The sequence below is a fragment of the Hirsutella rhossiliensis genome (genome assembly GCF_020360975.1).
Source record: "Hirsutella rhossiliensis strain HR02 chromosome Unknown scaffold00004, whole genome shotgun sequence".
In the NCBI taxonomy this organism is placed as follows: Eukaryota; Fungi; Ascomycota; class Sordariomycetes; order Hypocreales; family Ophiocordycipitaceae; genus Hirsutella; species Hirsutella rhossiliensis.
Window position 1 is genome coordinate 1,662,010 of NW_025408670.1, and position 24,505 is coordinate 1,686,514.

The following is a 24,505-nucleotide window of genomic DNA, read 5'->3' on the forward strand; positions in this document are numbered from 1 at the left end:
ATGGCGGGGCAGTAACTGCGCGTCACAGGCACACAGGAGGGGCAGCAAACTGCCACGGCAGAGAGGTACAAGAAATATGACGACCAAGAGGAATCGCAAAATGATTGTGACGGCAGAAGGTGTTGGAAATTTTGGAGCTGATGCGACGGTTTGCTCAGCAGGATGGCCGTTTTTCCCCCATTGGGCCGCGAGATCGGAGTCGAGCACGGAGTACTTGGTAGCAAGTACAGTACACGCTCACGGAGTCCCAGGGTCCCACTACGCTAGCACTGTGTGAGTCACGGGCTAGAGAATTGCTTCACTAAAAGGTACAGGTAGGTAACTAAGGTAGGTGTAATGCAGCGCATGTAATTCGCCGCCTTCCACTGCAGCTTGCTGATTGCCTCGATCCTATTCGCGCCCAGCCTTTCTGTTCGTTCAGCTGTGTTGTCAACCGCACTACCTGGAATCACTGTGCCAATACGCTGCTTTTGTCACTGTGCCTTGAGGTCACCCAACTTTTCTTTCGTCGTCCTTTGGTGAGCAGGACCCCTCTTCTGGCAGCCCGCCCGCACTAGAGTTACTTCGTAAACGGCACCTTTTCATTTCCTGCGGGATGCGAGGGGCTGCTGCTCTTTGTCGTCTCTCCAAGGCGGGGCCAGGCGACCGAGGCCCGGCCATCGTTGGCGTGCCTCAGTGAGCCTTTGTTCGTTACTCCCACGCGCTTTCGAACATGTCATTAGCGTCTTTCCGTCATGAGATTGCTTGCTGCCCTTCAGGCTGTTTGTAGGTGTGTAGGGCAGAGGCATCAAGCGACGTTATCCCTGTGTCGGTCAGCTGTGGCGCCCAGTCATGTGCTGCCCCTCGGCACGAGGGTTTTCCCCTCTCATCATCGGGGCTGCGCACGGCGAACCTGGTGTCAGCCAGGAGCCCTCTTCACCAGCCTGTCTTGCAGACACGTCTCCCGCCGAGACAGCCAAACATCAGCACACATCTTCGGCCCACCCTTTCTGCCCGTAGTCAAAGCGTTGAAAGCTCCAGACAGGAAAAAGAGTCAACAAGAAACCATGCTATATGCAATGGCAATGACATGAGAAGCTCCATAGATGTCCTAACATTCAACAATTTCACCGTCGCCGTACCCTTCGTCCACCCACGCATCCTTACTTCATAAGTCGTTATTTCCATGAAATATTCCCGTAGCTCGTTTTCACGCCCACATTACGTCTCTTAACGCCCCTGGGACTTGCCCATCGTCAAAGCCAGCCGGGCCAGACCGTACCTTTCGTCCCTTGGACTGGAGTTATCCTGCCACTCCATGCACAGGACGGCAAGTCAGGCCCGGGACTTCTGAGGTGCAGCGAGTCGGCTTGCCAGAATCAAGAGGGCGCCGGTCATCCGTCAACGGAAGTATCCACGGGCTGGTCTGCGGCTGTCGTAGACCACCTCTCGTTCCCTCACCCGCTCGTCGTCCCATTCCTCCCGCGACGATCTCCAGCGATCATGGAGGTCCGGATGGTGGCGTCGGAACGGTCTTTCCCACTCGTCCCGCCACTCCCTCTCCCGCTGAATCTCCCGGACGCGCTCTTTTCGTTGGCGGCGCATGTTTTCCGACAAGTCGGTCAAGCGGATAACGTCATCCTGCAATAACATGTTAGCCACGGGTTTCTTATTGTGATTGCGGGAAGGGGGCGGATTCTGCTCACATATTTGAGATAGTCCATGACGTAAAAAAACTCCTTTGTCTCCTCGTACTCGTAGCCCAGCTCCTCGATGGCTTCTCGTAAAACGAGATCCTTGGTAATCTCCGTCCACATCTCCTTTGGCGGCGGCGGCGGCGGCGGCACCGGAGTGCGCGTGATTCGACGATCAATGTCGACATCGATCTCCCTCTCGCGGTCGTAAACACCCACGCTGGTGCGATCTCGGGAGGGGGCGGGCGATGGCTCTCTGGGCACGACGGCGCCGTCTCTCTCGGGGATGAACTGCGTTCTCCTCACTCCGCTGTACTTTGTCCAGGTGGTATCGGTGCTGCCGCCGCCTACGCCGTCCATGCGGACTCTTTCGGTGCCCGGCGGCACGTCGACAATGGTCCAGTCCTTTGTGGCGCCGCCCCAGGCCTCGCCCATGCGTCCGCGGGAATCCACCTTGGAGGAGAGGTAGTCGCCCTCCTCATCCATGGGAGAGCAGAGCGGGGCGGCCGACTGTGCCCGTCGACGCGAGCCCGAGTACTCGTCTACCCGAAGGCGGTCGCCGTCACGGCGGACAACGACGTCCTCCTCATGGTAATGCGATCGGCGTTCGCGGCTCTTGGAGCGCGGCCTGTTGCTAGACTGGTGAATGTCGACCTCGGTGCGGTTCTTGGACAGGGATATGTCAATGTCCGTCTCCCGCTCCCTCGGGCGCGAACGAGGCGCGGGAGGGGGACTGGGGGGCTTCGCCCGCACCACTCCTGGGCTTTGTCAGTGCTGCGCTCGTCATGGCAATCGGGCCCCCTTTGTCTTTTGTGGGGGCCGGAAACTCACCGTGATCGACGTCAGTCCAGTGGGTAATGACCTCTCGCTCGATGGTCGGGCCGCGAATGACCGAGGGAGGCGGCGGCGGCGAAGGCGAGGGAGACGGGGAAGGGACACGCTCCCTGTCCTTTTCGACGATGCGAGTGCGAATATGCTCATTATAGACGGGAGAGGGAGAGCGTCGGCGGCGCTGTACGAAGCGAACGGGCAGAGGAGAAGGGGAGCGGCGGCGGACGACGGAGGGGCTCCGCACACGCTCCCTCTCCACGACCCTGGCGCGCGTGTGCTCGTGCTCGCTGCCGCGCATAGCTGGCGGAGAGGCACTCTTGGGGCGGCGGACAACCTCTCGGATCCGTACAGGAGGGCTGGGGCTTCTAGCGTGGCGGTCAAAGGTCTCGACGTCGCGCTGGCGCAGCACCATGGGTCCAGCCTCGGTGCGTCGGCCGTCGTCCCTTAAGAAGGCAGGCGTGCGCTCCGTCTCCCTGTCGCGGACGCGAATGTCGACGTCGTCTTGCTCGCGAGTGGCGACACGGGACCGGGGCGCCGGGGGTGTCCGCGTGACCTGGCGAGGGCGATAGTCGAGGTCATCAAAGTCAGGGGCTGAGCGACGAGGCGGATAGTAGTCGCGCTCCTCAAATTCGGTCATCCTGGAGCCACGGTGCGCCATGCTGGGCGACCTTTGTGTGTTTCTGTCAAGTCAGGTTTGCGGCGGATGAATGGATGGCTGGGCGCTTTTATCGCTCGAGGAGGGGATGCTGACGCGGGGCCTCAAGCTGCACCGTGACCACCACCAGTCAAAGGGACGACCGGAAACAACGACGAGACAGAAACAGACGGCAGAAGGGGTAAAAAAAGAAGCCCACGAGGTTGGCAAGGACCAAGGCTAAGTCGGGCCGGGCGATCAGAGGAGCGGGAGCGGCACCGAACGGTCCAGTACGTGTACTGTAGAGGAGGAGGGAGGAACTGGAAAGACGGACGAATGGGCTGAAATAACCGACTGGGACCGTTGGGCAAGTGCACTTTGCCTTGCAGCAGCCTGGACTGTAGTGGCCTTGGGTACGTCAAGCGTCGTCATTCCCTCCTGGTGGGCATTTGGGATTGGATGGGCATCAAAAAGCAAGTACGTATTCGTACCTTGAGGATATCTGCCCGTGTCGACGTCGACGATAACAAGACTGCGTATTCCATGTACCCGACCGATACTTGCACTTGTGCGCTATACGAAGTACCTATCGTCCTCGCTAGATAGTAGGTACCTACCTAGACGACAAGTACCTAGGTAGGTAGGTACATACTTAAGTACAAACCAATTGCCTTGTCGGGCATCGGATGATCTAAATAGCGTCGGGACGTTCCGCGCTCGTGACCTACTCAGCCTGAACGACCCCGGCTTGTGACAACCCAGCAGAGGCTGGACAACACGACAGACGCACCCCTCTCTAACATCTAACACGCCCCAGAACATACCCACAAGAGAAGCCCCCATCACCATGGACCAGTTGACTGACGGAAAAATAGATGCATGAATACTGTCACGAAAAAATGATACCGAAACCCCCATGTGCAAAAGCCTGCGCCTCCTGCTGGTTGTTGCCCCGCTGTCCACCTCCACCATTCTGGTTCCCGCCGAAACCGCACGCATTTTGCACAATCCGTCGTCACGATGCCCAGGTAGGCCAGGCGCCGTTGATGAAGAGGCCCGACCCGTTGTTGGGGTGCGTGTCAAAAGTGAGTCACGTTGATGTTGGTCGCTCCCACCGACAGGGCTTTGAAGTCTGTATACGTCTCATCAGGAACCATGGCTCCGTCTTGCGCCGGGGCCGTCTTGGTGTTGTCCTGGGCCAGCACGGAAACCTGGTTCAGCTGGCTCGAGGTCAATCCTTCCACGTGGTCCTGGTGCTTGTGGCTCAGCACAATCTCGTTGCCGTTGGCGCCCCTTTCCTGCATCATGCCGATGCAGGTCGAAGCGAGCTCTGCCACGGGCTGCCTTTCGTACATGACGGCTTGGTTGCCGTCCTCGATAAAGTAGACGGTGACACCCAGGTCGAGGTTGGAGTCTCCTTGTTGCAGTCCATTGTCTTCTTCTGCTCCGCTTTCTGAGGCTGTGTTCCTCTCGTCTTGGCCGGCACGTTATTGCTGGGGCCAAAGAATACATCGACCGTCTGTGGCCCCTGCTTCCGCTTCACCACACTTGCTGCCATGTTGGTTATTCTGCTCTAGGACTGTCATTGCATCAGGGGTACTCACGGTACAAACCGTGAGGACAGCTCAAGACTCGAGCTCGACCTGCGAGTGTCTAGACTGGCATGGTGCATGCACGCGGCCGCAGAGCTGACGAGGGCTAAGAGGGCTGATGATGTTTCCCGATTATCATGAATTGTGTCTGTTCCCTTCGATTCCAGCCCAAGTTGGAAGACGGTCGGGTCTGATGTTGAATGACGACGTAGAAAGTACAAGGACCAGGGAACCGCGTAAAAAGACGTTACAGATGCACACGCTGAAGAGCGGTATATTCAGGTACAATAACACTTTGTTCGCTTTCACATTAGACGAATGTCACAGAGGCTCTTTGCGGCCAGTGTGACAATCTTGAAACAGCCTGTGACACCGCCCACCCATCTCTTTTACTATTCTTGATAACGGATTGTACGCGAGAATGGAGGACAAGTCAAGCCGAGACTAGACGCTAACCCGTTGCTTTCGCCTTTGCGGCTCAATGACTTCCTCAATGTGAACGGCCGACTTAGCTAGATACGACGCCTCGACTTCTCTACCTTCCTCCCGTTGATGTAACGCCCACCGAAGGATTCGCCCCCTTTTCACCTGGGGTACCAAGGCGCTGCGATTCACAGGGTCAGCCCGCGCACCAGAGCACGTTCGGCTTCGGCGCAGACGAGCTGAGAGATATGCTGGCTTTGCGGCCACGACAGCACGACGAGCCACCCGTCCTTTGTTTCCCCTTGATGTCAGGTCTCCAAAGGTAATGCCAGAAAACTAGACGGGCCATCTCTCCGCGTACATCGCACCAAATGCCTCCCGTCTACCGAAACACGAGACTTGGTCGTCGTCCATAGATGACCCGATGCTGAAAGACAACGGAACATTCGCACCCACGCCAGTCTCTCAAAGTCCCAAAACGGCCCATCGTCGAGCCCAATCCTTGGTCTTGCATAGAAAGTGGAAACCCAAGAGAAGTGGAAGGGGAGGTCCAGGCGGTCTTGGTTTAGCCTCGGATAGAGCTGCTCATAGCGATGCCTGTCGAGAGCCAAATGAGGATGGGAGACTTGTAGATAGACTCTCGCGGGCGGTATCCAAACACTGCTTCAATGTAGCCTGTTCTTCCGTGCGAAGGCACAGAACCGACAGACAAGGGACGGACGGCGGCTTGTCATGGCGGGCACACAGAGTTGATTTCGCGCCCCAGCTCATCATTCTCGTTTCCCATTCAGGCATCCAGTTCGTATACGTTTACTCCTTACTGACCGATGAGCGGCACCCCTAGACACAGTTCTCTCGGGGGATCCGTAGTAACATGCGTCGCCTTGCTCTGTCTATTTCTTCGTTTCGTACAGACATCCAGTTCGTCCACCTGCGGCTGCCGCTCAATTATTCATGTAAGGCCGCGCTTCACATCCTTGGCGACCAGGCCCACGAGGCTCTTCTCTGGCTTTGGGTACGGCGGCCTGCCACCCAGAATGTCCGCCACCTCGCGCATGTCGAGCCAGTGCGCCACCTTTGGGCGGCGGTTCGGCCAGTCCGTCCCCTCCTCCTCCAGCTCCTTCATCGGGGTGAAGACGACTTCGGACCCCCGAATGCCGATGACGGTTGTGCTGTGGGGATCTTTCTTCACCCTGTTGTGTGCGTTGCGGCCAAAGTCTTCGAGGTGCTGGATGCACTTGATGGCCAGTCGGACTGCGCGGCAGCGGTCCATCGGGGAGGGCACGCCACCCTGCTGCACGTGGCCGGGGATGCTCTCCCGACTCTCGAAGCGATCGTGTGCCTCGTCTCGGATGATGCTCGCAATCAGTTTGGCATCGTAGACTTTGCTGGCCTTTTCATTGACGAGAATCAGGCGGCCGGCACGGGACTGGCCCCTATCGTTCTTGAAGACCTCTTTGAGGTTCATGACGTCTGCGTTGAGCATCTCGAGGCTAATGCCTTCCTCTGGAATATATATCGCCGTGGCGCCCACGTTGAGTCCGCTGAGGGTTGCTATGTATCCGGATCGACCTCCCTGCGTCTCGATGACGAAGACGCGCCGACGAGTGGCAGAGGCCGATTGCTTGATCTTGTCGCAGTACGAGACCAGTTCGTTGAGGCAAGTGTCGGAGCCCAAAGAGTACTCGGTGCCGGGGACGTTATTCGAGATGGTCGCCGGGAGCAGGCAGATGGGGATGCAAAGCGACGGAAACTCGTCTCTGGCCTTGCGTAGCTGCGAGACGGAATGGAATGCCTCAAAACCGCCAACGATGAAGAAGGCATCGAATTCGTACAGCTCAATCAAGTTGGCAATCAGTTCCATGCCAGACTCGGACGGGAGCTCGCGGTTGGTGCCGATTTCCGAGCCGCCCTTGCTGGCCCATCCGTCGACCTCGAGCCAATCGAAAGGGCGCACAGACCCGACGGGCTTGTCGTCGTGATGGCGCGCGAAGCCAGCAAAGCCATTGTGAATCGCAACGGGCTGGTGTCCCCGGCTAAGGCAATAGGCCACCGCGGCGCGCACCGCGGCGTTCATACCACCGGCGGGGGCGCCGACATTGATGAAGCCTATCTTCATGCGCTAGGAGCCTGTTAGTCACGTCTCGGGGCACTCGGTGCACGTTCAAGGAACGAGGGCGAACTCACGCTTTTCTCCGGCAACTTGCAGTCTCCCGCAAAGACATTGGTAGTCGTGAGGAACGACCTGTACTGGTCCGCGAACTCGGTATCCCGGAGTGCCATGGCCTTTTCGAAGTCCTTAGCCTCGACCGCAGCAGCGAGCTCCTTGGACTCGAGTACCGCCTTCATCAGCGGCTTTCGCACAATCTTGTTTTCGTTGATGGCGATGAAGCAAGTTTCGGTTTCGGGTGTGGCCTCGAGAACAGCATTGACGGCCTCAACGCCCTGAAGGGTGGCGAGCATGCGATCGTAGGCGACAGCCGTCCCACCACGCTGTACGTGGCCCAGAGTCGTGATGCGCGTATCCAGGCCGAGTCCGCCCTCGCTCTTTCCAGACAGCAGGTCCCTGATCTCTTCGGACGAGATCTTGTTTCCGTCCCTGTCACGAGCGCCCTCGGCAACAATGACAATCGTTTTCCGCTTGCCAATTTTACGGTGCTATCAAGAGTGGCGTCAGCGAAAACTATTTGTGCATGGAATCTGCGCCAGGGTCACTCACTCTGCGGACAACAACAGACATGGCCTGGCGCCAGTCGTGATCCTGGGGGCGTTCGGGAATGAAGACAAAGTCGGCGCCGGTGGCCACGCCAGCGAGAAGAGCCAGCCAGCCGCAGTGGCGGCCCATGACCTCAATGACGAATGCTCGTGAGTGAGAAGAGGCAGTGGCTTCGATGTAGTCAACCATTTCGCAGATTCGGGAGAGGGCCGAGTAGCAGCCGATGGTGGCATCGGTGCCAGAGAGATCGTTGTCGATGGAGCCGACGATGCCAACGATATTTAGGTGCTTGTAGAGGGCGGTTTGGTCCTCCGACACTTCACCTTTGGTGACGAGCTCTTCGAGCAGGGAGGGCCATTCGGATCGAAACTTGTCGGCGCCAGTCAGGGAGCCATCTCCGCCGCAGATGATGAGGGCGTCGATGCCGCTAAGAACCATGTTCTTGGCGGCCGTCAAGCGGCCAGCGCGCTCGTAAAAGGCCATACACCGGGCTGTTCCGATGAGCGTGCCTCCTTCGGACAGCCAGCCTCGAACGTCGTCCCATCCCATCTTCTTGATGTAGTCGCCACCGCAGACTAAACCCTCGTAGCCCTCATAGACAGCATAGGCGTCGCATCCCAGGTGGATGGCCATGCGGACCACGGCGCGCACCACACCGTTCATGCCTGGGGAGTCGCCGCCGGAGGTCATTACGGCAATCTTCTTCTTGGGAGCCATGGTGACGATGGAGTGCGATCGAGGGTATTCCGAAAAGATGCAAGTAAGATGTCGATGGTCGAGAGACGAGGAACTGCACCGAGCTAGGGATCAAGCTACAGGGTCAGGGTCATTGCGTCGATGCTCCGGGAAGACGAGGGAAGGATCTGAAGACGCCTAGAAGATGCGACGGATGAGCTGAATTAGGCGGGCGGAGGCAATGCTGGTTGGTTGGCTGTTTGGAGGATCGAGAGGCAGGAAAATAGGCGGGATGGAGGGGTGATGGAGTGAGGGGCTGAGGAGGGGGAAGCGACAATGGGCTGATCAAGGGTCCAGGTCTAACTTTGGAGTTCGACACGCTATGCCCGGTGCCTGTCTTGTGTGCCGCGCTACTAAGATGGGTTACCTTTTTCAGGGCGTCATTGGCGCGGTGCCACAGGTACCTGGGGCTAGTACAGTGCAAGCTTATCGGGCCCTGAACCAAGGCAATGACGGAGCTGAGCATCACCGTGCCACGGTTTGGTATTTGCTGGCGTGATTCATGAATGTTCTGGGCCTAGTGCTTTGTTTCAATCTCACCGTCATCACGGTCATGGCGAGACGCGAGTCCACCGTGTTTCCATCGATCCTGGCGTACCGTCGGAGAGTGAAAGATACACTGTATTCACGTACTGTACGTCGCCCACTAGCCTTGAAGTGCTTGCATCTCCAAGGTTCTCGACTAATCAAATGCATCCATTTTGCTCTGTCAAGTCGAGTATATATTTATCCTCATACCCTTCCTCCGTGACGGAGGCTTGCAGCCTTGAAGCTCGCATCTTATTTATACTTTGAACACAGTTCTTTATTCTTTAGCTCGCCTCGGTTCAGCCCTTTGAGTCAATGGCCGTGCGGCCCTTTCCACGAATTGGCATCCGTAACTTGAAGCAGCATCACCAACAACCCACGTAAGAAATTTTGACTTTGAAGCCAGCTGGACTCGTCCGCTACAAACAAGACGTTCGATTGGTAAAACGACGTCCACGCACTCATCATCATGGCTCTCACTACCATCAACCTCCCCTCCTTGGACAAGGTGGCCTCGGGCAAGGTACGCGACCTCTTCGCCCTCGACGACCCCAATGCGCTGCTCTTCGTTGCCTCGGACCGCCTGTCCGCCTTCGACGTGGTCATGAAGAACGGCATTCCCAACAAGGGTGCCATCCTGACCCTCGCCTCCGCCCACTGGTTCCGCGTGCTCTCAGAGCGCATCCCCGGCCTAAGGACGCACTTTGTCAGCCTCGACGTGCCCGCCAGCCTGTCTGCCAACGAGGCCAAGGCGATCAAGAACCGCAGCATGCAGGTTCGTAAGCTACGGGTGCTCAAGATCGAGGCCATTGTGCGCGGCTACCTGACCGGCAGCGCTTGGAAGGAGTACCAGGCCAAGGGGACGGTCCACGGACTGGCCATGCCGCCGGGGATGCAGCTATCACAAAAGTTTCCAGAGCCCATCTACACGCCAAGTACGAAGGCCGATCTCGGCGAGCATGACGAGAACATACACCCAGATGATGCCTGGAAGGAGCTGGGCGACAAGGAGACGGCCCGCCAGGTTCAGGAGTTGTCTCTCAAAATCTACCAAACCGCGGCCGCCTACGCCGAGGAGCGAGGCATCATCATCGCCGACACAAAGTTTGAGTTCGCCAAGGACGACGAGGGCAACATCTATCTCGTAGATGAGGTGCTGACACCGGACTCGTCGCGATTCTGGCCCAAAGACGCGTACGAGCTGGGCAAGGACCAGGATAGTTTTGACAAGCAGTTTGTGCGCAACTGGCTCATCAAGGAGGGCCTCAGGGGCAAGGAGGGCGTCGAGATTCCGCGAGACATTTGCAAGGCCACAGAACAACGATACAAGGATGTGTTTTTGAAGCTCACGGGAAAGACATTTGAGAACGTGGCCGGCAGTTGAAGTGACCAAGACAGAAAAAGCACGCGGAAAACATGTAGACTTCAAATGGAAAAAGAAAGGCGCTCCTGGATATCTTGGCGGTTCAATATATCATTTAGGTAAGAGAAAAACGGTTCAAGAAAGTATTCGACACGGAAAGTTCCAGACCGCCGTCATCGACTATTCATTGGTTTCATGCGCGCCCATGTGCGTGTCATTTCCCGTGTCGTAGGCGATACCGCCATGTCATCATCTTGCATGCAGTCTCCTCATCAGGCATCGAGAGCACGGTCTAGTTGGGCTGGGAGATGGCCCGGTTGATTCTACGTGGGAGTCAGCGGTTGGATTTTTTGATCGACGGTCGGAAGCCTTACCTCCTTATTCCCTCTGCCACGACCTCAGGATCCTGCGTGAACACCATGCGGAACCACCCGGGCTCGAGCGAGTGCTCCTCTCCCGCGTGAAGAAAGATGCCGGCGTTGATCAGCTTCTTTCCAAGTGCAGACTCGGCTTTAGACAAGCTCCCGAGGTCTTTGCGCAGGAAGGGCGACAAGTCGATCCAGAGAAAGAAGCCGGCATTGCTGCCCAACAGATAGTTGACGCCAATCTCGTGTAGGCCCTGGGTCGCGTGCCTGTAGGCGGCGGCGAGCTTCCGGCGCGTCGAGTCGACAAAGTCGCGGCACCACTTGCGGTCCTCGAGCATGGCGGCGCCGATGGCCAGACTGGGCCCGGCCGGGTTGTGGAAGCGCATGACGCCGGTGACGGCGTCCTTGACCGCCTGGCTGCGGGTGATGATGGCTCCGAGGCGCAGGCCCGCCGAGCCAAAGTCCTTGCTGAAGCCGTACGTCACGTGAAGGCGCTCCGTGTCAATGAGACCCTCCGCGTTGATGGCGAGGATGGAGGTGAAGGGCGTCGCGTACGGCTCTCCCGAGTCGAACGTGGAGCAGGCGTAGATTTCGTCGCTGATGAGGTGGAGCTTGCGTTTCTGGCAGAACTTCATGATGGCGACCAACGTCTCCTTGGGGTAGCATATTCCTGCACCGGGCGTCCCGTCAGGACAATGTCTTGGAGGAGCGTTGCAGGCAGGGGATGGGATGCACGCTCTTACTCACCGAGGGGATTGTGGGGATTGACAATCAGAACGGCCTTGATATTGACGCCCCTGGCCTCGGATTGAGCCGCGGCCGCCTCAAACTTGTCAACGACATTCTCGGCGAAGCAGTTGTCAGCAGCGGAGTCGGCGTAGACGACATTGACTTGGGCTCTGTTGCCAAAGTCGAGCTCAAAGCGGCCATAGACGGGGCGGCTGGCCAAGATTCCGTCGCCTGGATCGGCGAGACCCCATGCGAGGATGTCGTGCATGGACGTGGCCGCGCTGGTGACCTTGATGTGGTCGGCCGTGATGGGCTCGTGGGGCTGGAGATACTCGTTGAGATGGACGGCCAGGGCGGCGGGGAAGCGGCGGCCGCCAGCGGTTGAGAATCCATAGGAGAAATGCTGCGGCTCGAATTTGACCTAACTAATCATTTGCAAGAGTCCAGTTGGAGGGAGAAGTCGGGCCCTTACGGCTGCGTTGACGAAGCTCTCGACGTCGCCGGCAATCAGTTTCTGTAGCGCAACGCAGTGAGCCTCCAGGAGCAAGTTGACGGTGGAAGCAAGAAGGCTCATACGTTTTCCGCGAGGGCAAATGAGATGAGGCCGTCCGGGTTGGTCTTGGCATCGTACGTCTGAGCCCGGGCGAATCTCCAAGGGAGATGCTGCTTGGCAACAACGGCAGCGCTTCGCTTGGAGAGGTAGGGGTTGTAGGAGGGTGATGCCATGGTGGAGCAGCGAAGATTCTCTTTCTTGGACGGTACCGTGGACAGAGAAGTCAATGCTGGGGAGAGACCGTTGTTTTCTTGAGTCCATGTGGCCGGAGAGAGGACTTTATAAGTGGAAGCTGAGTAACTCGAGTTGTTGTTGGCCGATACAGGTATTGAGTGGAGTGTCACGATCCCCTATCCTGGCCTGTCTCGGACTTGATGAGTCATGCCAGTGCAGCAAGCCACATCGCTCTCGATTGGAGAGGCAAACTCGCGATAGGATAGTTTGCATCAAGGTTGGCCCCAACGTGCCTTCATTACTGAGGCCCGGCATAGCAATCAGTTTGAGTGCTATCCATCAAGGTCACCTTTGCCTGGCTTCTTCAGTTGGGCCACGCTCTCAAGGCAGTGTCAAGAACCTGGACTTCTCTTGGGCTGGCCATGTACGCTCCTTCTCTCCCTTCCATATAGATAAAGTGGTTTACAAGTGAATAGCCATTGGATCCATTTTTCGACAAGTGACAGGCTTGCTGTTCTTTCTGGCGCTCAACCTCCCCGGGCCGACTATGGCCGACCCCGAACTGTCAGAGGCTTCAGCGGCCTGAACAACAGCTGGCGGGCAGTTGGCCGCAGGAACCGAAAGCCCATCGGTTCCTCAGGCAGCACTGGGCGACAGTGCAGCAGAGCCCTAAATATCCAGGGCCATTTACGCGCTTCCCCCTGACGCGTCTCGCTTTCGCCATCTCCCCCAAGCGCCAGCATTTTCAACCCCCAAGCCTGCGCCCGAAACGGCGGCATTCTCACACCGTCTTGAGGATCCATGGCACTGTCGAGTGACATGCTCTCGTTGACTGCTCAGCATCTTTTATGCCGTATTGATTAAGGGGCCTCGTGCCGCCGTCATCATGTTTTATAGCCACGAGAGTCCGTCTGCTTCCATCCCCCTATGCCTTGACGAGACTTGTGATGCTAACCACGCCTCTAGTCCTCAGCAACAGTCAGTATGGCGTTGCCACCATCTGGTATGGCCCACATCTCTTTACGCTCTCTTCCTCCTCGCCGTCGTTATGTTGTACTGGGGAGCGAGAGCGTGGCAATGACTGACCCCCTTCTCTAGGCTGGCCGCGACGATTGGCAAAAACGCCTCCGCCGGAAAAGGTGTCCTGCGACGACTGACCAAAAAAGCCGTCCAAGGGGTGGACGTTCCCAAGGCGTGCGAGATCATCATCAACCCGGGCGCACCCTTGGCGCTGCGTCTGCAGGGCAGTCTCCTCTATGGCGTATCTCGCGTCTTCGCCGAGCAGTGCCGCTACATGCTCTCCGACGCCGAGAAGACGCAGTCTGACATGATGACTTTCTTCCGTGTCCTGCAGACAAACGAGACGGATCCTCGGGCTGGGAAGACCAAGTGAGCGTACACTTTCTTGGTCAGAGATACAAATCACTGATATGTGCACCCAACACAATAGGCGCCATCTCATCATGCTCGAGGATGATCCGGGCTTTGACATCTTTGGTGCCCTGCCCAGTCTGGATCTGCTTGGCTGGGACACAGAGCTCGCCGGGGTTCCAAGCCAGGGCTCAACAAACAGGTTTTCTTTCATGACCCCCCAAGGCGCCTTGAGCCAGGCCAGCCATTCTTCTAGTCAGAACCAGCCGTTCCTGTCATCTGGCCCCCGGCCCTCTTCCCTTGGTGCCTCAGATTATCGCCTGCCGTCCGAATTCGGCCACCACAGCTCGCCTCTGCCAAAGCACAATCGAGACTTGGAAGCCATGCCCGAGTTTCAGCCCTTTGTCGAGGATGAGCTGGATCAAATCAACGCCATCGGCCTCGACTTTGATGCAGATGGCAACTTGATCGACATCATTGAAGCTGAACCAGAGCTGCCTCTTCTTTCTGGCACAGGCCCTCAAGCACAGCCTGAGTCCCGTGACTCGGATCGGGTCGGAGGACCCGAAGGGCAGTTGATTCTAGAAGAGGGAGATAGGCAGGTGTTGAGCCTGGGCGAAGCCGCGCTTCCAGATGCCGAGGCGTTCCCGGTTCAACGAGCAGCCAGGAAGGCCCCAAAAGTCCTCGCCGAATCCTCCGAGACCACCGAGACTGAACAAGCGTCTGCTCATATCCGTCGCGGGCGTCCACGCAAGCTCAACTTCATGGTCGACAAGATTGATCGCGTCTCTCGCCAGGAGTTTCGCAGCTGGACCGAAAACTACGTCCAGCACATGGACGGAAGCCGCAAGCGACGCCGGATAACCACGCAGGCACAAGCCAAGAAGAACGCCGTTGCCCTCCTTTACGGCAATAGAATTGCCGGCATTGGCATTCTTCACGGCGACCTTGCACCGTCCCACCCACTGGCCCAAGAATTTGCGGGCCGAGCCCTCAAGGCCCGTCTGGAGGGCCTGCGTACCGATGAGGTCGAGTACGGATACCAGGAGAAGAGGGGCAGACGCCGCAAGTCCCCTGAGGCGTTTGGGCAAGACGATGCGGCACGCGGCGAGCAGCGGAATGTCCGCCAGCGCATCGATGAGGACGCGGAGCTCGGGCGGGGTGACAGCCACGACGGAGACGGTCTGGTGTTTGGCGACGACTCTGCCCCTGAGATTGGGATGGAAGCAGCTCCGCCCATGGAAGACCGACGCTCTTCATCCATGATGCCGTGGAGCCGTCCGGCGTCGGTCACCCGCGGCCAGGGCAGCGCACAAAAGGGAGTGCCCTCTCCCAGCCCCCTCCACACCCGCGGTGGCAGCGTCGTTGGCTCCATTGAGCATCACAGCGACCCCATCGAGACACCCCTGGGAGCCGCGATGGGCCTCGGGGCCCGAGATGACTCGTCACTCGACTTTGGCTCGTCCCTCGGCGCCCTTGACTTCAACCGCGGCGACCAAGAGATACCCGGGTAGAGCGCGGGGCTCGACGTGGCCAGTCAGGAATTCTTGGGATATGCTACAGAGCAGGCCGCCGGCAGCAGGGGCGTCGTCGCGCGAGACGCGCACAGAGGCACCGAACACCGTTGGATCACCTTTGACGAGCTCGCCGACCCGGAGACGCACACCAAGGCCGTCGCGGCGCAGGCTTTTCTCCACGTGCTCTCCCTCGCGAGCAAGAGCGCCATTGCCGTCGAGCAGGACGGCGCGGCGCACAATGTGCCCTTTGGCACCATCCGCGTCGGCATCCCCGTGCCTGCCCATCGATCAGTCGCGTCCGAGGAGGACGAGCTGGCTTGAGTGGCGACGGCCTACCCTTTTTGCGCAGATTTGACGTTCGATGTCGCGTGCATTTTCTCCATTGGGACGCGCGCCTGGACGATCAAAAGTGGTTTGATTTTTATTGCACTGCATTTCAAATGGGAGTCTGGCCGGCGCTTTTTCGTCGACTTTCTTTTTCTTCGTTCTTTTTTCAATTTCTCGATCATCGTTCAAGCGCAAGATTCGTAAAACGGGCGTCTGGTATTTTTTGTCTTCATCGCATCTGGACTCGGGTCTGCGAGAGGAGGGCTGGCAAGGGGTTCGGAGCATCGACAGGTATGGAACTCGGGATACGGGGGGGTGGTTGCTACATTGTGCATTGGTTTTCTCTTATTCTTCTGCGTATTGAGAAGGCGACGAGGCCGTTCACGGTTTGCGGGACGGAAGTTGTCGTCTGGGTGAGAGTCGAGCGAAAGGTCGTCTCATCTGGGGTTCAAAACATCAAAAGCATGGCGCGATAATTAAGAGCAGCTTCCTGATATCGTCCTGATTCATACGTCGTCGTACACGTGCAACCGTCCGCACTTTGATCAGTCATATACATTGAAAGCATCATCTTCATCCGCGGCACCCTCCCGATCTTCAAACTTCATGTAGCTCTCTTCAATGCCGTCTCCCGCGTCACCAGCATTTACCATATTCCAGGCTTCTTTGACTGATGACAGGGCAGAGTCGGGAAACGCAAGGTCGAGCGGTAGAGAGGCAAAGGTCCCAATTCTCTCGTCGGCGGAAAAGGAGCCTGTACCCCCCCTTTGCTCGAAGTACAGTTGATACATGCACTTGGGTTGCTCTCCATCCGCAGACGCAGCAGCCAGCAGCGACGAGAGCGCCGCCTCTAGCAAATCTTTCGATCCTGGCGTGGAGATTGTGCTGAAGTAAATGGTGCCTAAGTCAACCATGTCAGCGACTGTCCAAGCAAGATGTTGATGATGGAAAGCGTATGGTTGGGAAGTGCCATCAGGTTGTTGAAAATATGTCGTCAATGGAGTTCAGACAATGTAGATAAGATTTGTTTTCGATGATCATCCTGGCACATCAAAAAGCAGACGGAAAACTCCAAAAAACTTACATTGTCCGCTGGGGCATTCGCCAGTCTCATCAGAATGCACCAAGGCGTATGCTGGAAACTCGGAGGCCTCTACACCCGGGATCGATCCGGGAGGAAATGCAGCCACAGCCACGCAGGGAGTAGGAGCACCGTCGACTACAGCCTTGAACATTGACGGCAGGTCCGACTCAACAACGGCAGTCAGTCGACTGACGGCGGTTGTGGCGTCAGAAGGCAAGCTTGAGCTTTGGACTAAAGCTTCCGCTCGTATGACGGTGCCGTTGGAGAGTGTGGCTTCGAGCTCGGATTCTTCACCATCGCGTGTGGAAGGGACCCTCTGTACATCCGAAAGTCCAGTCCCGAGCATGTAGACGGCGCCACCCACGGCGGCAGCGCGACAGCCCACTTGGGCGACCTCGGACAAGCCGCCCCATTTAGGGTAGACGGCCGCAAAGCCGGGACCGAACAAGCCCATGGAAGTCAGATGACGATGTATGGCGGCGAGACCAGCCCCGACCGAGATCTTGCCGTCTAGGCTGAGAGTTAAGGCGATGACATAGGACCGCAGCTCGCGGTCGAGCTTGAATTCCGATTCCAGGAAGTCGGCCAGCTTGTCGTCCGCCTTGGGCCCCCACAGCTCGGTTTGTGGCTCCGAGTCATAGGCGAGGACAAACTTGAGAAACTTCATCAAGGAGCGTTTAGACTGAGACGAGATGGCGGCCGTAGCGAAAACATCTTCTCGCGTTGAGGGCACACGGCTGAGGGTGGATGTTGGGGTCGAGTCGGAAACCGGTTGGAAGATGTAAAAGGATCCGACAGCGAGGAACTCAACCTGGCGGAACGCCTTTGTCGAGACCAGCTGCGACAGGAGTTCGGACCGCGTATGGATCAGCTGTGGCGCCAGGGCTAAGCTGTAGGCCCGCGAGAAGGACAGCCCCTCGGTTCCCCTATTCACCTGCGCTGCGGCAAAGGGACGATCGGCATCGGTTGACTGGTGCTTCTCAGCCCACTCATCCGCCTCCTGCAAGCTGAGGGCAGCCTCGGCGCCGCCATAGTAGCTGTTTGAGTCGACGTGGAGGACATTCTTGCCCGACCGTGAGAGCGCTCTGTGCTCAGCAGGGCAGGCTGGGTCAGTCAGTTTGAGGACAGGCACGCGAATAGAGGGGGGGGCTTACAGGGCCAGAAGGGACTGTTGAAGGCCGGTGCCGCTGATGATTACATCCCACCGCGTCTCGGAGAGGGATTCCATGGCGGTGCAAAAAAGGAGATGGGGGAGGGATATGGAGGGCAGAAAGGAAGAAGGGTGGGTTCGGACGACCAGATTTTTCCACTGCCGAGCGAGTAGGTGGGGCTTAGGTGGGCCCCGCGCCAGGGCCCGCTCTACTGTACGTATTTCACGCCCGACGGGAGCGGCGAGAAATTTTGTTTCCTGATTTGTTCTTCAACCCGCTCCTTTCTTCACGCGTCGCCTTGGGCACCTTTGGTGTACAGTAAGTGGCGTCGCGAGATTATCGTATACTTGGAGCGGTAGAAGAAAATGTCTGCTTGTATCTACTGCCCTTGAATAACGTCTGAAAGGGTGGTTCGAACGGTTGACACACTGCATCATCCCGGTACCAGCAGCCGTAGGACGGACTGGCCTGCTATCACGCAGTGCCGGACGGAGAGTTGAATCTGCATCATGATCAAGCGTAGCAACAGAGGCATGTTCATTGTTCATGACGTATGCACGCGAGGGTATCATTGGTCTCTATGTCTGCTGGCTCGTGACAGCGGTGGCCACCTCTTTCCACCGCTTGCCTGCCCATCCTAAAAACTCCTTGGACCGGAGGACGCTTGGAGACAGCGTCACGCCGCCGTGTTTTGAGAGAGACAATATTCTCATGGCCTTGCCCTTGCCGTCAACCACAATGGTGACGCTCTCATCGCACAGAGACTCCTCAAGCCTGTCCGGGTCCATCAATAGCCAGTGCTTGCCGTCGGCCGGCCGGTCCGTCTCCTTGCCGGTGAAGACGGCGGCCGTGCATGCAACGGGTATGCCGTTGAGCGTCAACGGCTTCGGGTCCTTTCTGGAGCAAGCGACGAGCTCCGTGTCCACGTCATAGCGTGTACGGGGAATCTTGGTGTCCTTCAACGCAGCCACAGTCGCCGCCCAGGCCGCGTCTAAGGGGTTCCCGTCAAAGGAAATGAAGAATATGTCGATGTAGAGCACCCAGTAGGCGGCGACATACTGGCCATCCGTGTCGCCAGCATCATCTGCATCCTCTTCCATGGCATCTTGGTCGGCCGCCAAGCGCTCCGAGGGTCGCGTGTGCCATATCCGCAGGTCATCCGGCTGAACGAGCTTGGAGCTATGGAGCAGAGAGTATATCCTCGTGCTGAGCGTCTGTGCGAGTGTCGTCGGCGGGCCGCCGGGAAGGAACTGAGGCGCGCAGCCCGTGGCTAGTTCGATATTCGGCACCAAGAGGTCGTAGTCCCTGAGCTCTGTGTCGGCGTTGGAGGCGCGGTGGTTGGGGATGTTGGAAGTCAAGATGGTCTCGCCGCGAACACCGCAAACGACAGTCGTGTCGCCCATGCGCACGACGGCGCTGCCCTGGGCATGCGACAGGCTCGAGAGATTGGCCGTCAGGGGCCTGCATTCACCGGGAGCCCGGCCGTTGCTCCTGGCAGCCGGAACGTCGCTGTTGGGGGGCTCGAGGTTGGCGAGGAGGTATGGATACGGGGAGAGCTTCGCGAATGTGGCGCGGGAGAGCGCCATGGCTCCGAGGATGATCTGAGGGGAGGCGTGCCGAGAAAGGTGGTCGAGATGTGGTAAGCTGGTGCAGTGCGGCCGTGAAAAAGCTGGGCCTTGTGTCGGCCTCGTGGGGCCAGAGCTGCTTCAACCAATGAAACGACCTGTTTTGAGGTGACCAACGAAAGCGACTTTGAACGCGACTTATTAATTAGTCCTTTCTCGAATCCTCCTTTAAGAGACAATATTCGACACAGGCTTGTCTTTACTCAAGTGAGAGTCCATAGCGTGCTAAGCATTAATTAGCTATTGAGCGTATTTCATCGACTAATAGTACCCAAGGCATAACCAACGCGCATCGCCTGGAATCGGATGCATCAGCATTGCATGTAGCAGACATCAACCCATCAAATCAATCTCGTGTACACATATCAGCCTGGCAAAACTTAAAGACAACCTTGTCAGCAGCGACTAGAGTCTAGACGAGCGTGTTTCGTGGAGGAATCGCCGGTTCGTGAGACGTCTACCTCAAGCCCGGACGACTGTAGACTCGTGCTACAACCGCCCGTGACATTCCTTCATTTCGGTCTCGGTTTGGTTGGAACGGCACTGTCGACATTCCTTCCCATTGCGCAATAGTCTGATGGGCCTTTGTGACTTGCGAACAGCGCCGATAAGTCTTGGCACGTCGTGCAAGGCGCGGGCTGCCGTTGTTGTCATGCGTGGCTTGAGGCTGCGGTCGCACCACTGATGCAACGCGCAGCCAAAGGATAACCAGTCGCTCGAAAATGGGCTTGGTATCTGACAACCAAGCAGGAGCGTGTGAGTGTGGGCGCTTTCTATGGCATGATGTAATGAAATGCAGTCGACGGGTGTCGATTTGTATGGACTTCCGGAGCTTACAACTTCAACGATGCAACCATCACGAAGTCGAGGCCGACGGGCGACGGCCCTGCAGTGCACTTGCATCATGCTGTTGGTCCGGGCTCTTGGGACGACGTCGTCGAGGACGGTAACAGCAGCATGCGGCCGAAATGGTCGCCCGCAGACGAAATCACCAAAGAGACCGACTTCGGCAGGGCGGGCCCAGCATCGAGTGCGACGCTGCCAGAGCGGGGAGTATAGCCACGTAAGTACCTAACAGTGCAGAGTGCAGCTGGTTGTGATGGAGCACCTCGTCCTCGGCTTCGAGCCCCGGTGCAGCCGCCGCGGCGACGATGCAGGCACGGCGGAGTCGAGAAGAGGGCGGTGATGAGGTGCGTGACGATGGCTCCATTGCAAGTAACGGTGCCATTTGGGCGGGTTGGCGGGCAGCCACTGGAAACGGCACCCGGGGGCCGAGGCGAATCAGGTGCCGCCTGCTAGCGCCTGTCTCGCCAACAGCTCGCCAAATCAGGGCCCACGACGACCCCTGGACGGCCGGCGGCCCCCACTGGACGCCCACCGAGTGCGTTCATTCACTCTCCGCGGTGGATGCTGTCCTCCCTCGCGGCTTCTTCTCCGCATCAACCTCTTTGTCTGTCCATCTCGCGAATATTCGTGGTGCTTTGCAAAACTCGACGCATCTGCCGGCCGACGACGGAAAGAAAAAGAAAAAAAAGAGCTCCTCTACCATGGACTGACCCTCTTTCCTCGCCCGTCCTCGCCCGTCCTCGCCCGAAAGGCTGTTGGCCTCGCCAGGACGGCATCGCGAAACCATCGCAAAATGCGGGCGACATGCATGTCACCCACACTCGGCAACGCTGGGCGCGCGCGCCAAATCGTCCAGTCCCCTGCGCCGTCGGCGATGTGACGACCCGGTCGGTCCCTTTTCCCGGTGGCCTCTGGCCAATCTCGGGGCTCCGTCAGCCGCCCGACCCCAGAAAACACACCATGTCGTCCCGTGTCCGTGCCTCGTGCCCATGCTGTTGGCTCGCCCTCTCTGCCCTACCGTTGTCTGCGTGGCAAACCTCCCTCTTGTTGACGCTGGCAGAGACCTGCTTTCCCATGTATGTACTGTATGTATATCCTGCCTGTCTCACTGCTCACCCTCCCCCCCCTCCTGTCCCTCCTCCCATGCCGCCTTGTTGCGCGCCGTCTGTGTGACGGCCGACGCCAAGTTCTTAGAGCATCTTACTCCGTATTGTTCCACCAGCGCTGACACGACGTCTTTTTTCTTGCCAAAGCCCCCACCAAGCAGACGGCGACAACGGCTCTCCGTCTTTGACCCAATCCTGGGACGCTTGACATGTCCCCTCTCGAGGCGCCGCCCGAGCAATTGAGTCGCCTGCGGTGCATGTCGTCTTGAAGCAGAAAGCTCCATTGCGAGAAAAGCCGAGCTGCTGTTCCGTCAGACATGGCTTCCAGCTCGCCGGAGCCCGCCGTCCGTGCCGTGGGCCGGCCGCTCTCCGGCCTCTTCAAGCGCATCAACATCCCGCTGACGCCGACAAGCCCTCCGGGGCTCGTCCAAGCCAGTGTCGTCGATCCCTGGTCCAGCTCCGGCAAGTATGCTCTCGGCTGGACCTACTTTGCCCTCGCCGTCGTCGGCAGCGTCGTCGTGGTGCGCATCTGGCATTTCTGGCAGGACAAGATTCGCCAGGCCATCTACAAGCACCAGGTCGAGGAACACTACCGCAGCCTCTACGGCGCCGATGTCGACCACGTCTCCGCCTCGCAGCCCGAACAGTCGACGGGCCAGCACTTCTTCCCGGAAGGCGCCGGCCTGGGCTATAAGCAGTTCCGTCCCAGGGCTCACTTCTCCTCCGTCGGCTTCGTCAACGACACCCTCGCCCTCTTCCGCTGGGTCTTCTACCGCCCCATCCCCGATGTTGTGTGGAAGAGACACCGCCTTACCTTTTCCTCCCTCGCCGTGCTGACCTGCGCCCTCATCGCCGTCGCATTCGTCACCCTCTACTGCTTCCTGCAGCAGCCCCTGTACTGGCAGAGCATTCAGTTCGGCTCTCCGCCCCTCGCCATCCGGGCCGGCATGATTGCCGTGGCCCTGACGCCGTGGATCGTCGTCACCAGCATGAAGGCAAACGTCTTGGCCATTGTCATCGGCATTGGCCCCGAGCGGCTCAACGTGTTCCACCGCTGGCTCGGCTACTTGTGCCTCTTCCTCTCTCTCGTCCACATGATACCCTTTTACGTGCAGCCCGTGTGGGAGGATGGCGGCATGAAGGTCTTTGGCCAGCTGTTTCCCGCCGGCAGCGGCCTCATCTACGGCACCGGAGTGGCCTGCATCGTGCCGCTTATCTGGCTGTGCGTCGCCTCACTGCCGTGGATCAGGAGGGCGGCCTACGAGGTCTTTGTCCTCCTCCATGTTCCCGTCGGCATCGTCTATGTCGGCCTGCTCTTCTGGCACACCAAAAACTTTCTCATGTCCTGGTCCTATCTCTACGCCACCATTGCCATCTGGGCCTTTAGCTACCTCATGCGCTTCTTCAAGCTCAACTGGACCAAGCCCTGGCGTCTGTCTTTTCTCGTCGGCGATGAGGCGGCCATCACCTTGATGTCGGAAAACGCCATCAAGATTACGATCCCCACGCAGATGCGCTGGAAGCCGGGCCAGTTTGTATATCTGCGAATGCCCGGCATCTCCCTTCTCGAGAATCATCCCTTTACCATCTCGTCCCTCTGCAGTGACGACTTCCCATCCGACTACGGCGACAGGTATCGCGACTGCGTCCTCGTTTTCAAGCCTTACCGCGGCTTCACCAAAAAAGTGCTCGACACCGCTGTCGCCAAGGGCCCGTTCCATACCTACCGAGCCTTCCTGGACGGCCCCTACGGCGGCATGCGCCGGGACCTGGCGGCCTTTGACACTTGCATCCTCATTGCGGGTGGCAGCGGCATCACCTCGTTGATGTCCCAGCTGTTGAATCTCGTCAAGCGGATGCGAGACGGCAAGGCCATAACCCGCAAGGTCATGGTTATCTGGGCCATCAAGCGGTTCGAGGCCATGGACTGGTTCAGAGAGGAGCTGCGCATCTGTCAAGAGGCAGCCCCCCCAGAGAGCGTCATCTGCAAATTCTTCCTGACGTCGGCCGTGCGTCAGCGGCCGGGGGCCGAGAAGACGGGCCCAATGGGCGGGCACAATCCGAGGGCACTGAACCACATGCTGCACGACAAACTCGATGGCTTCGTCGCGGGCATTGCGTCGAAGCGCAACTCTGCTCTGATACATGCTGAAGCCCAAGGTGACCCGGAGCGCGAACGCGAGCTGCGTGCCGAGGACGAGGATCGCATCACGGCGCTGCCGCAGCAAAAATACCTGCAGCCTCATCAGATACCACCCTCCAATCCATCAAATCATCACCTTGGCCCCGAAGACGCGTTGCGGCTCGGGCCTCACGGATATCCCGAGGACAAGAAGCATAGAGCAGACGACGACGACGAATGCAATAGAGTGCAAGAGCTCTACCTGCCCCCGCCCGGAGAGGAGAATGCACCCAATACCACTAATATCCCAGCATCGTCCCACAAGCAGCCCGTCGACGGTGAGCAGGAGGAAGAGTCGCTTCCGGTGCGCGCCCCCGAGCTGGCGCATCTACGACACACTAGCCTGCCTCCTGGAGCGGCGGCTAAGCAGCGGCCGGCGTCGACGTTTGGCCCGCCTGCCGGGTTCGATTTTGGCTTCCCGCAGACACCGACCGAGTTCCAAAAGAGCTTGATGCAGTTTGCCTTTCCCATACCGCACCAAATGGACGGCGGCTGGACCGTCGAGTACGGACGTCCACAGCTCGGCCACATGCTCAAGGAATGGGCGACGGGCGGCATGGATGGCCGAGGCATCCTGGGGAGGAGAACGGCCGTGTTTGTGTGCGGCCCGCCGTCGATGCGAGTGGGCGTCGCCAACACAGTGGCGAGATTGCAGGCCGAGATCTGGGGCGACGACGAGCTGGAGGAGATTTTTCTGCACACGGAAAATTACGCCCTCTGAGAGGCATCGAAACCGAGCGGCATGCCGGCGAGTGTAACTGTATCCCGGGGCCGTCCATGAGTGTTCATGGTGTGGGCGGTGTGGGCCGGCGGGCCTTGTTGTTTGTTGTAAAGATACCAAGTCGTTCACGGCAATCCTGTAGTCTCCGTGCACACTCTGTTCTATCTGATGCAAAGTGACTTCTGGGCAAGCTTTGCAAACTCCGAGCCTGAGATGTTGTCTGAGCCGAACAAGGCGTCGTGTGTTGCAAGGTGTAGGA

At 58.3% G+C, this 24,505-nt stretch overlaps 9 protein-coding genes across 9 annotated transcripts; 3 read left to right on the forward strand and 6 right to left on the reverse strand.

The window, feature by feature from the left end:
- Positions 1–1,380: 1,380 nt before the first annotated feature.
- Positions 1,381–3,162, reverse strand: HRG_04350 (conserved glutamic acid rich protein; the record flags this gene model as incomplete). Its single annotated transcript, XM_044862821.1, has 5 exons — positions 1,381–1,620; positions 1,686–2,431; positions 2,505–2,685; positions 2,749–2,977; positions 3,032–3,162. The coding sequence occupies 5 exons, from the start codon at positions 3,160–3,162 to the stop codon at positions 1,381–1,383; spliced, it is 1,527 nt and encodes a 508-aa protein (XP_044721435.1).
- A 1,055-nt stretch (positions 3,163–4,217) lies between these two features.
- Positions 4,218–4,810, reverse strand: HRG_04351 (uncharacterized protein; the record flags this gene model as incomplete). The annotated part of the gene is made up of 2 exons (XM_044862822.1): positions 4,218–4,587; positions 4,743–4,810. 2 exons carry the CDS (start codon positions 4,808–4,810, stop codon positions 4,218–4,220), a joined length of 438 nt encoding a protein of 145 aa, XP_044721436.1.
- Positions 4,811–6,105: 1,295 nt separating this feature from the next.
- On the reverse strand, positions 6,106–8,586 carry HRG_04352 (phosphofructokinase domain-containing protein; the record flags this gene model as incomplete). Its single annotated transcript, XM_044862823.1, has 4 exons — positions 6,106–7,275; positions 7,341–7,811; positions 7,873–8,337; positions 8,404–8,586. 4 exons carry the CDS (start codon positions 8,584–8,586, stop codon positions 6,106–6,108), a joined length of 2,289 nt encoding a protein of 762 aa, XP_044721437.1.
- A 1,015-nt stretch (positions 8,587–9,601) lies between these two features.
- HRG_04353 (SAICAR synthetase domain-containing protein) lies at positions 9,602–10,516 on the forward strand (the record flags this gene model as incomplete). Its single annotated transcript, XM_044862824.1, has 1 exon — positions 9,602–10,516. The coding sequence occupies one exon, from the start codon at positions 9,602–9,604 to the stop codon at positions 10,514–10,516; it is 915 nt and encodes a 304-aa protein (XP_044721438.1).
- A 271-nt stretch (positions 10,517–10,787) lies between these two features.
- On the reverse strand, positions 10,788–12,315 carry HRG_04354 (aminotransferase class I and II domain-containing protein; the record flags this gene model as incomplete). The annotated part of the gene is made up of 5 exons (XM_044862825.1): positions 10,788–10,818; positions 10,870–11,530; positions 11,608–11,992; positions 12,062–12,103; positions 12,166–12,315. 5 exons carry the CDS (start codon positions 12,313–12,315, stop codon positions 10,788–10,790), a joined length of 1,269 nt encoding a protein of 422 aa, XP_044721439.1.
- An 887-nt stretch (positions 12,316–13,202) lies between these two features.
- Positions 13,203–15,525, forward strand: HRG_04355 (Rad21/Rec8 like protein; the record flags this gene model as incomplete). Its single annotated transcript, XM_044862826.1, has 5 exons — positions 13,203–13,221; positions 13,283–13,319; positions 13,415–13,705; positions 13,767–15,197; positions 15,270–15,525. The coding sequence occupies 5 exons, from the start codon at positions 13,203–13,205 to the stop codon at positions 15,523–15,525; spliced, it is 2,034 nt and encodes a 677-aa protein (XP_044721440.1).
- A 551-nt stretch (positions 15,526–16,076) lies between these two features.
- On the reverse strand, positions 16,077–17,843 carry HRG_04356 (GDP dissociation inhibitor domain-containing protein; the record flags this gene model as incomplete). Its single annotated transcript, XM_044862827.1, has 3 exons — positions 16,077–16,432; positions 16,616–17,700; positions 17,770–17,843. The coding sequence occupies 3 exons, from the start codon at positions 17,841–17,843 to the stop codon at positions 16,077–16,079; spliced, it is 1,515 nt and encodes a 504-aa protein (XP_044721441.1).
- Positions 17,844–18,344: 501 nt separating this feature from the next.
- On the reverse strand, positions 18,345–19,352 carry HRG_04357 (3' exoribonuclease family protein; the record flags this gene model as incomplete). The annotated part of the gene is made up of 1 exon (XM_044862828.1): positions 18,345–19,352. The coding sequence occupies one exon, from the start codon at positions 19,350–19,352 to the stop codon at positions 18,345–18,347; it is 1,008 nt and encodes a 335-aa protein (XP_044721442.1).
- Positions 19,353–21,660: 2,308 nt separating this feature from the next.
- On the forward strand, positions 21,661–24,246 carry HRG_04358 (ferric reductase like transmembrane component domain-containing protein; the record flags this gene model as incomplete). The annotated part of the gene is made up of 2 exons (XM_044862829.1): positions 21,661–22,874; positions 22,947–24,246. 2 exons carry the CDS (start codon positions 21,661–21,663, stop codon positions 24,244–24,246), a joined length of 2,514 nt encoding a protein of 837 aa, XP_044721443.1.
- Between the last annotated feature and the right edge of the window lie 259 nt (positions 24,247–24,505).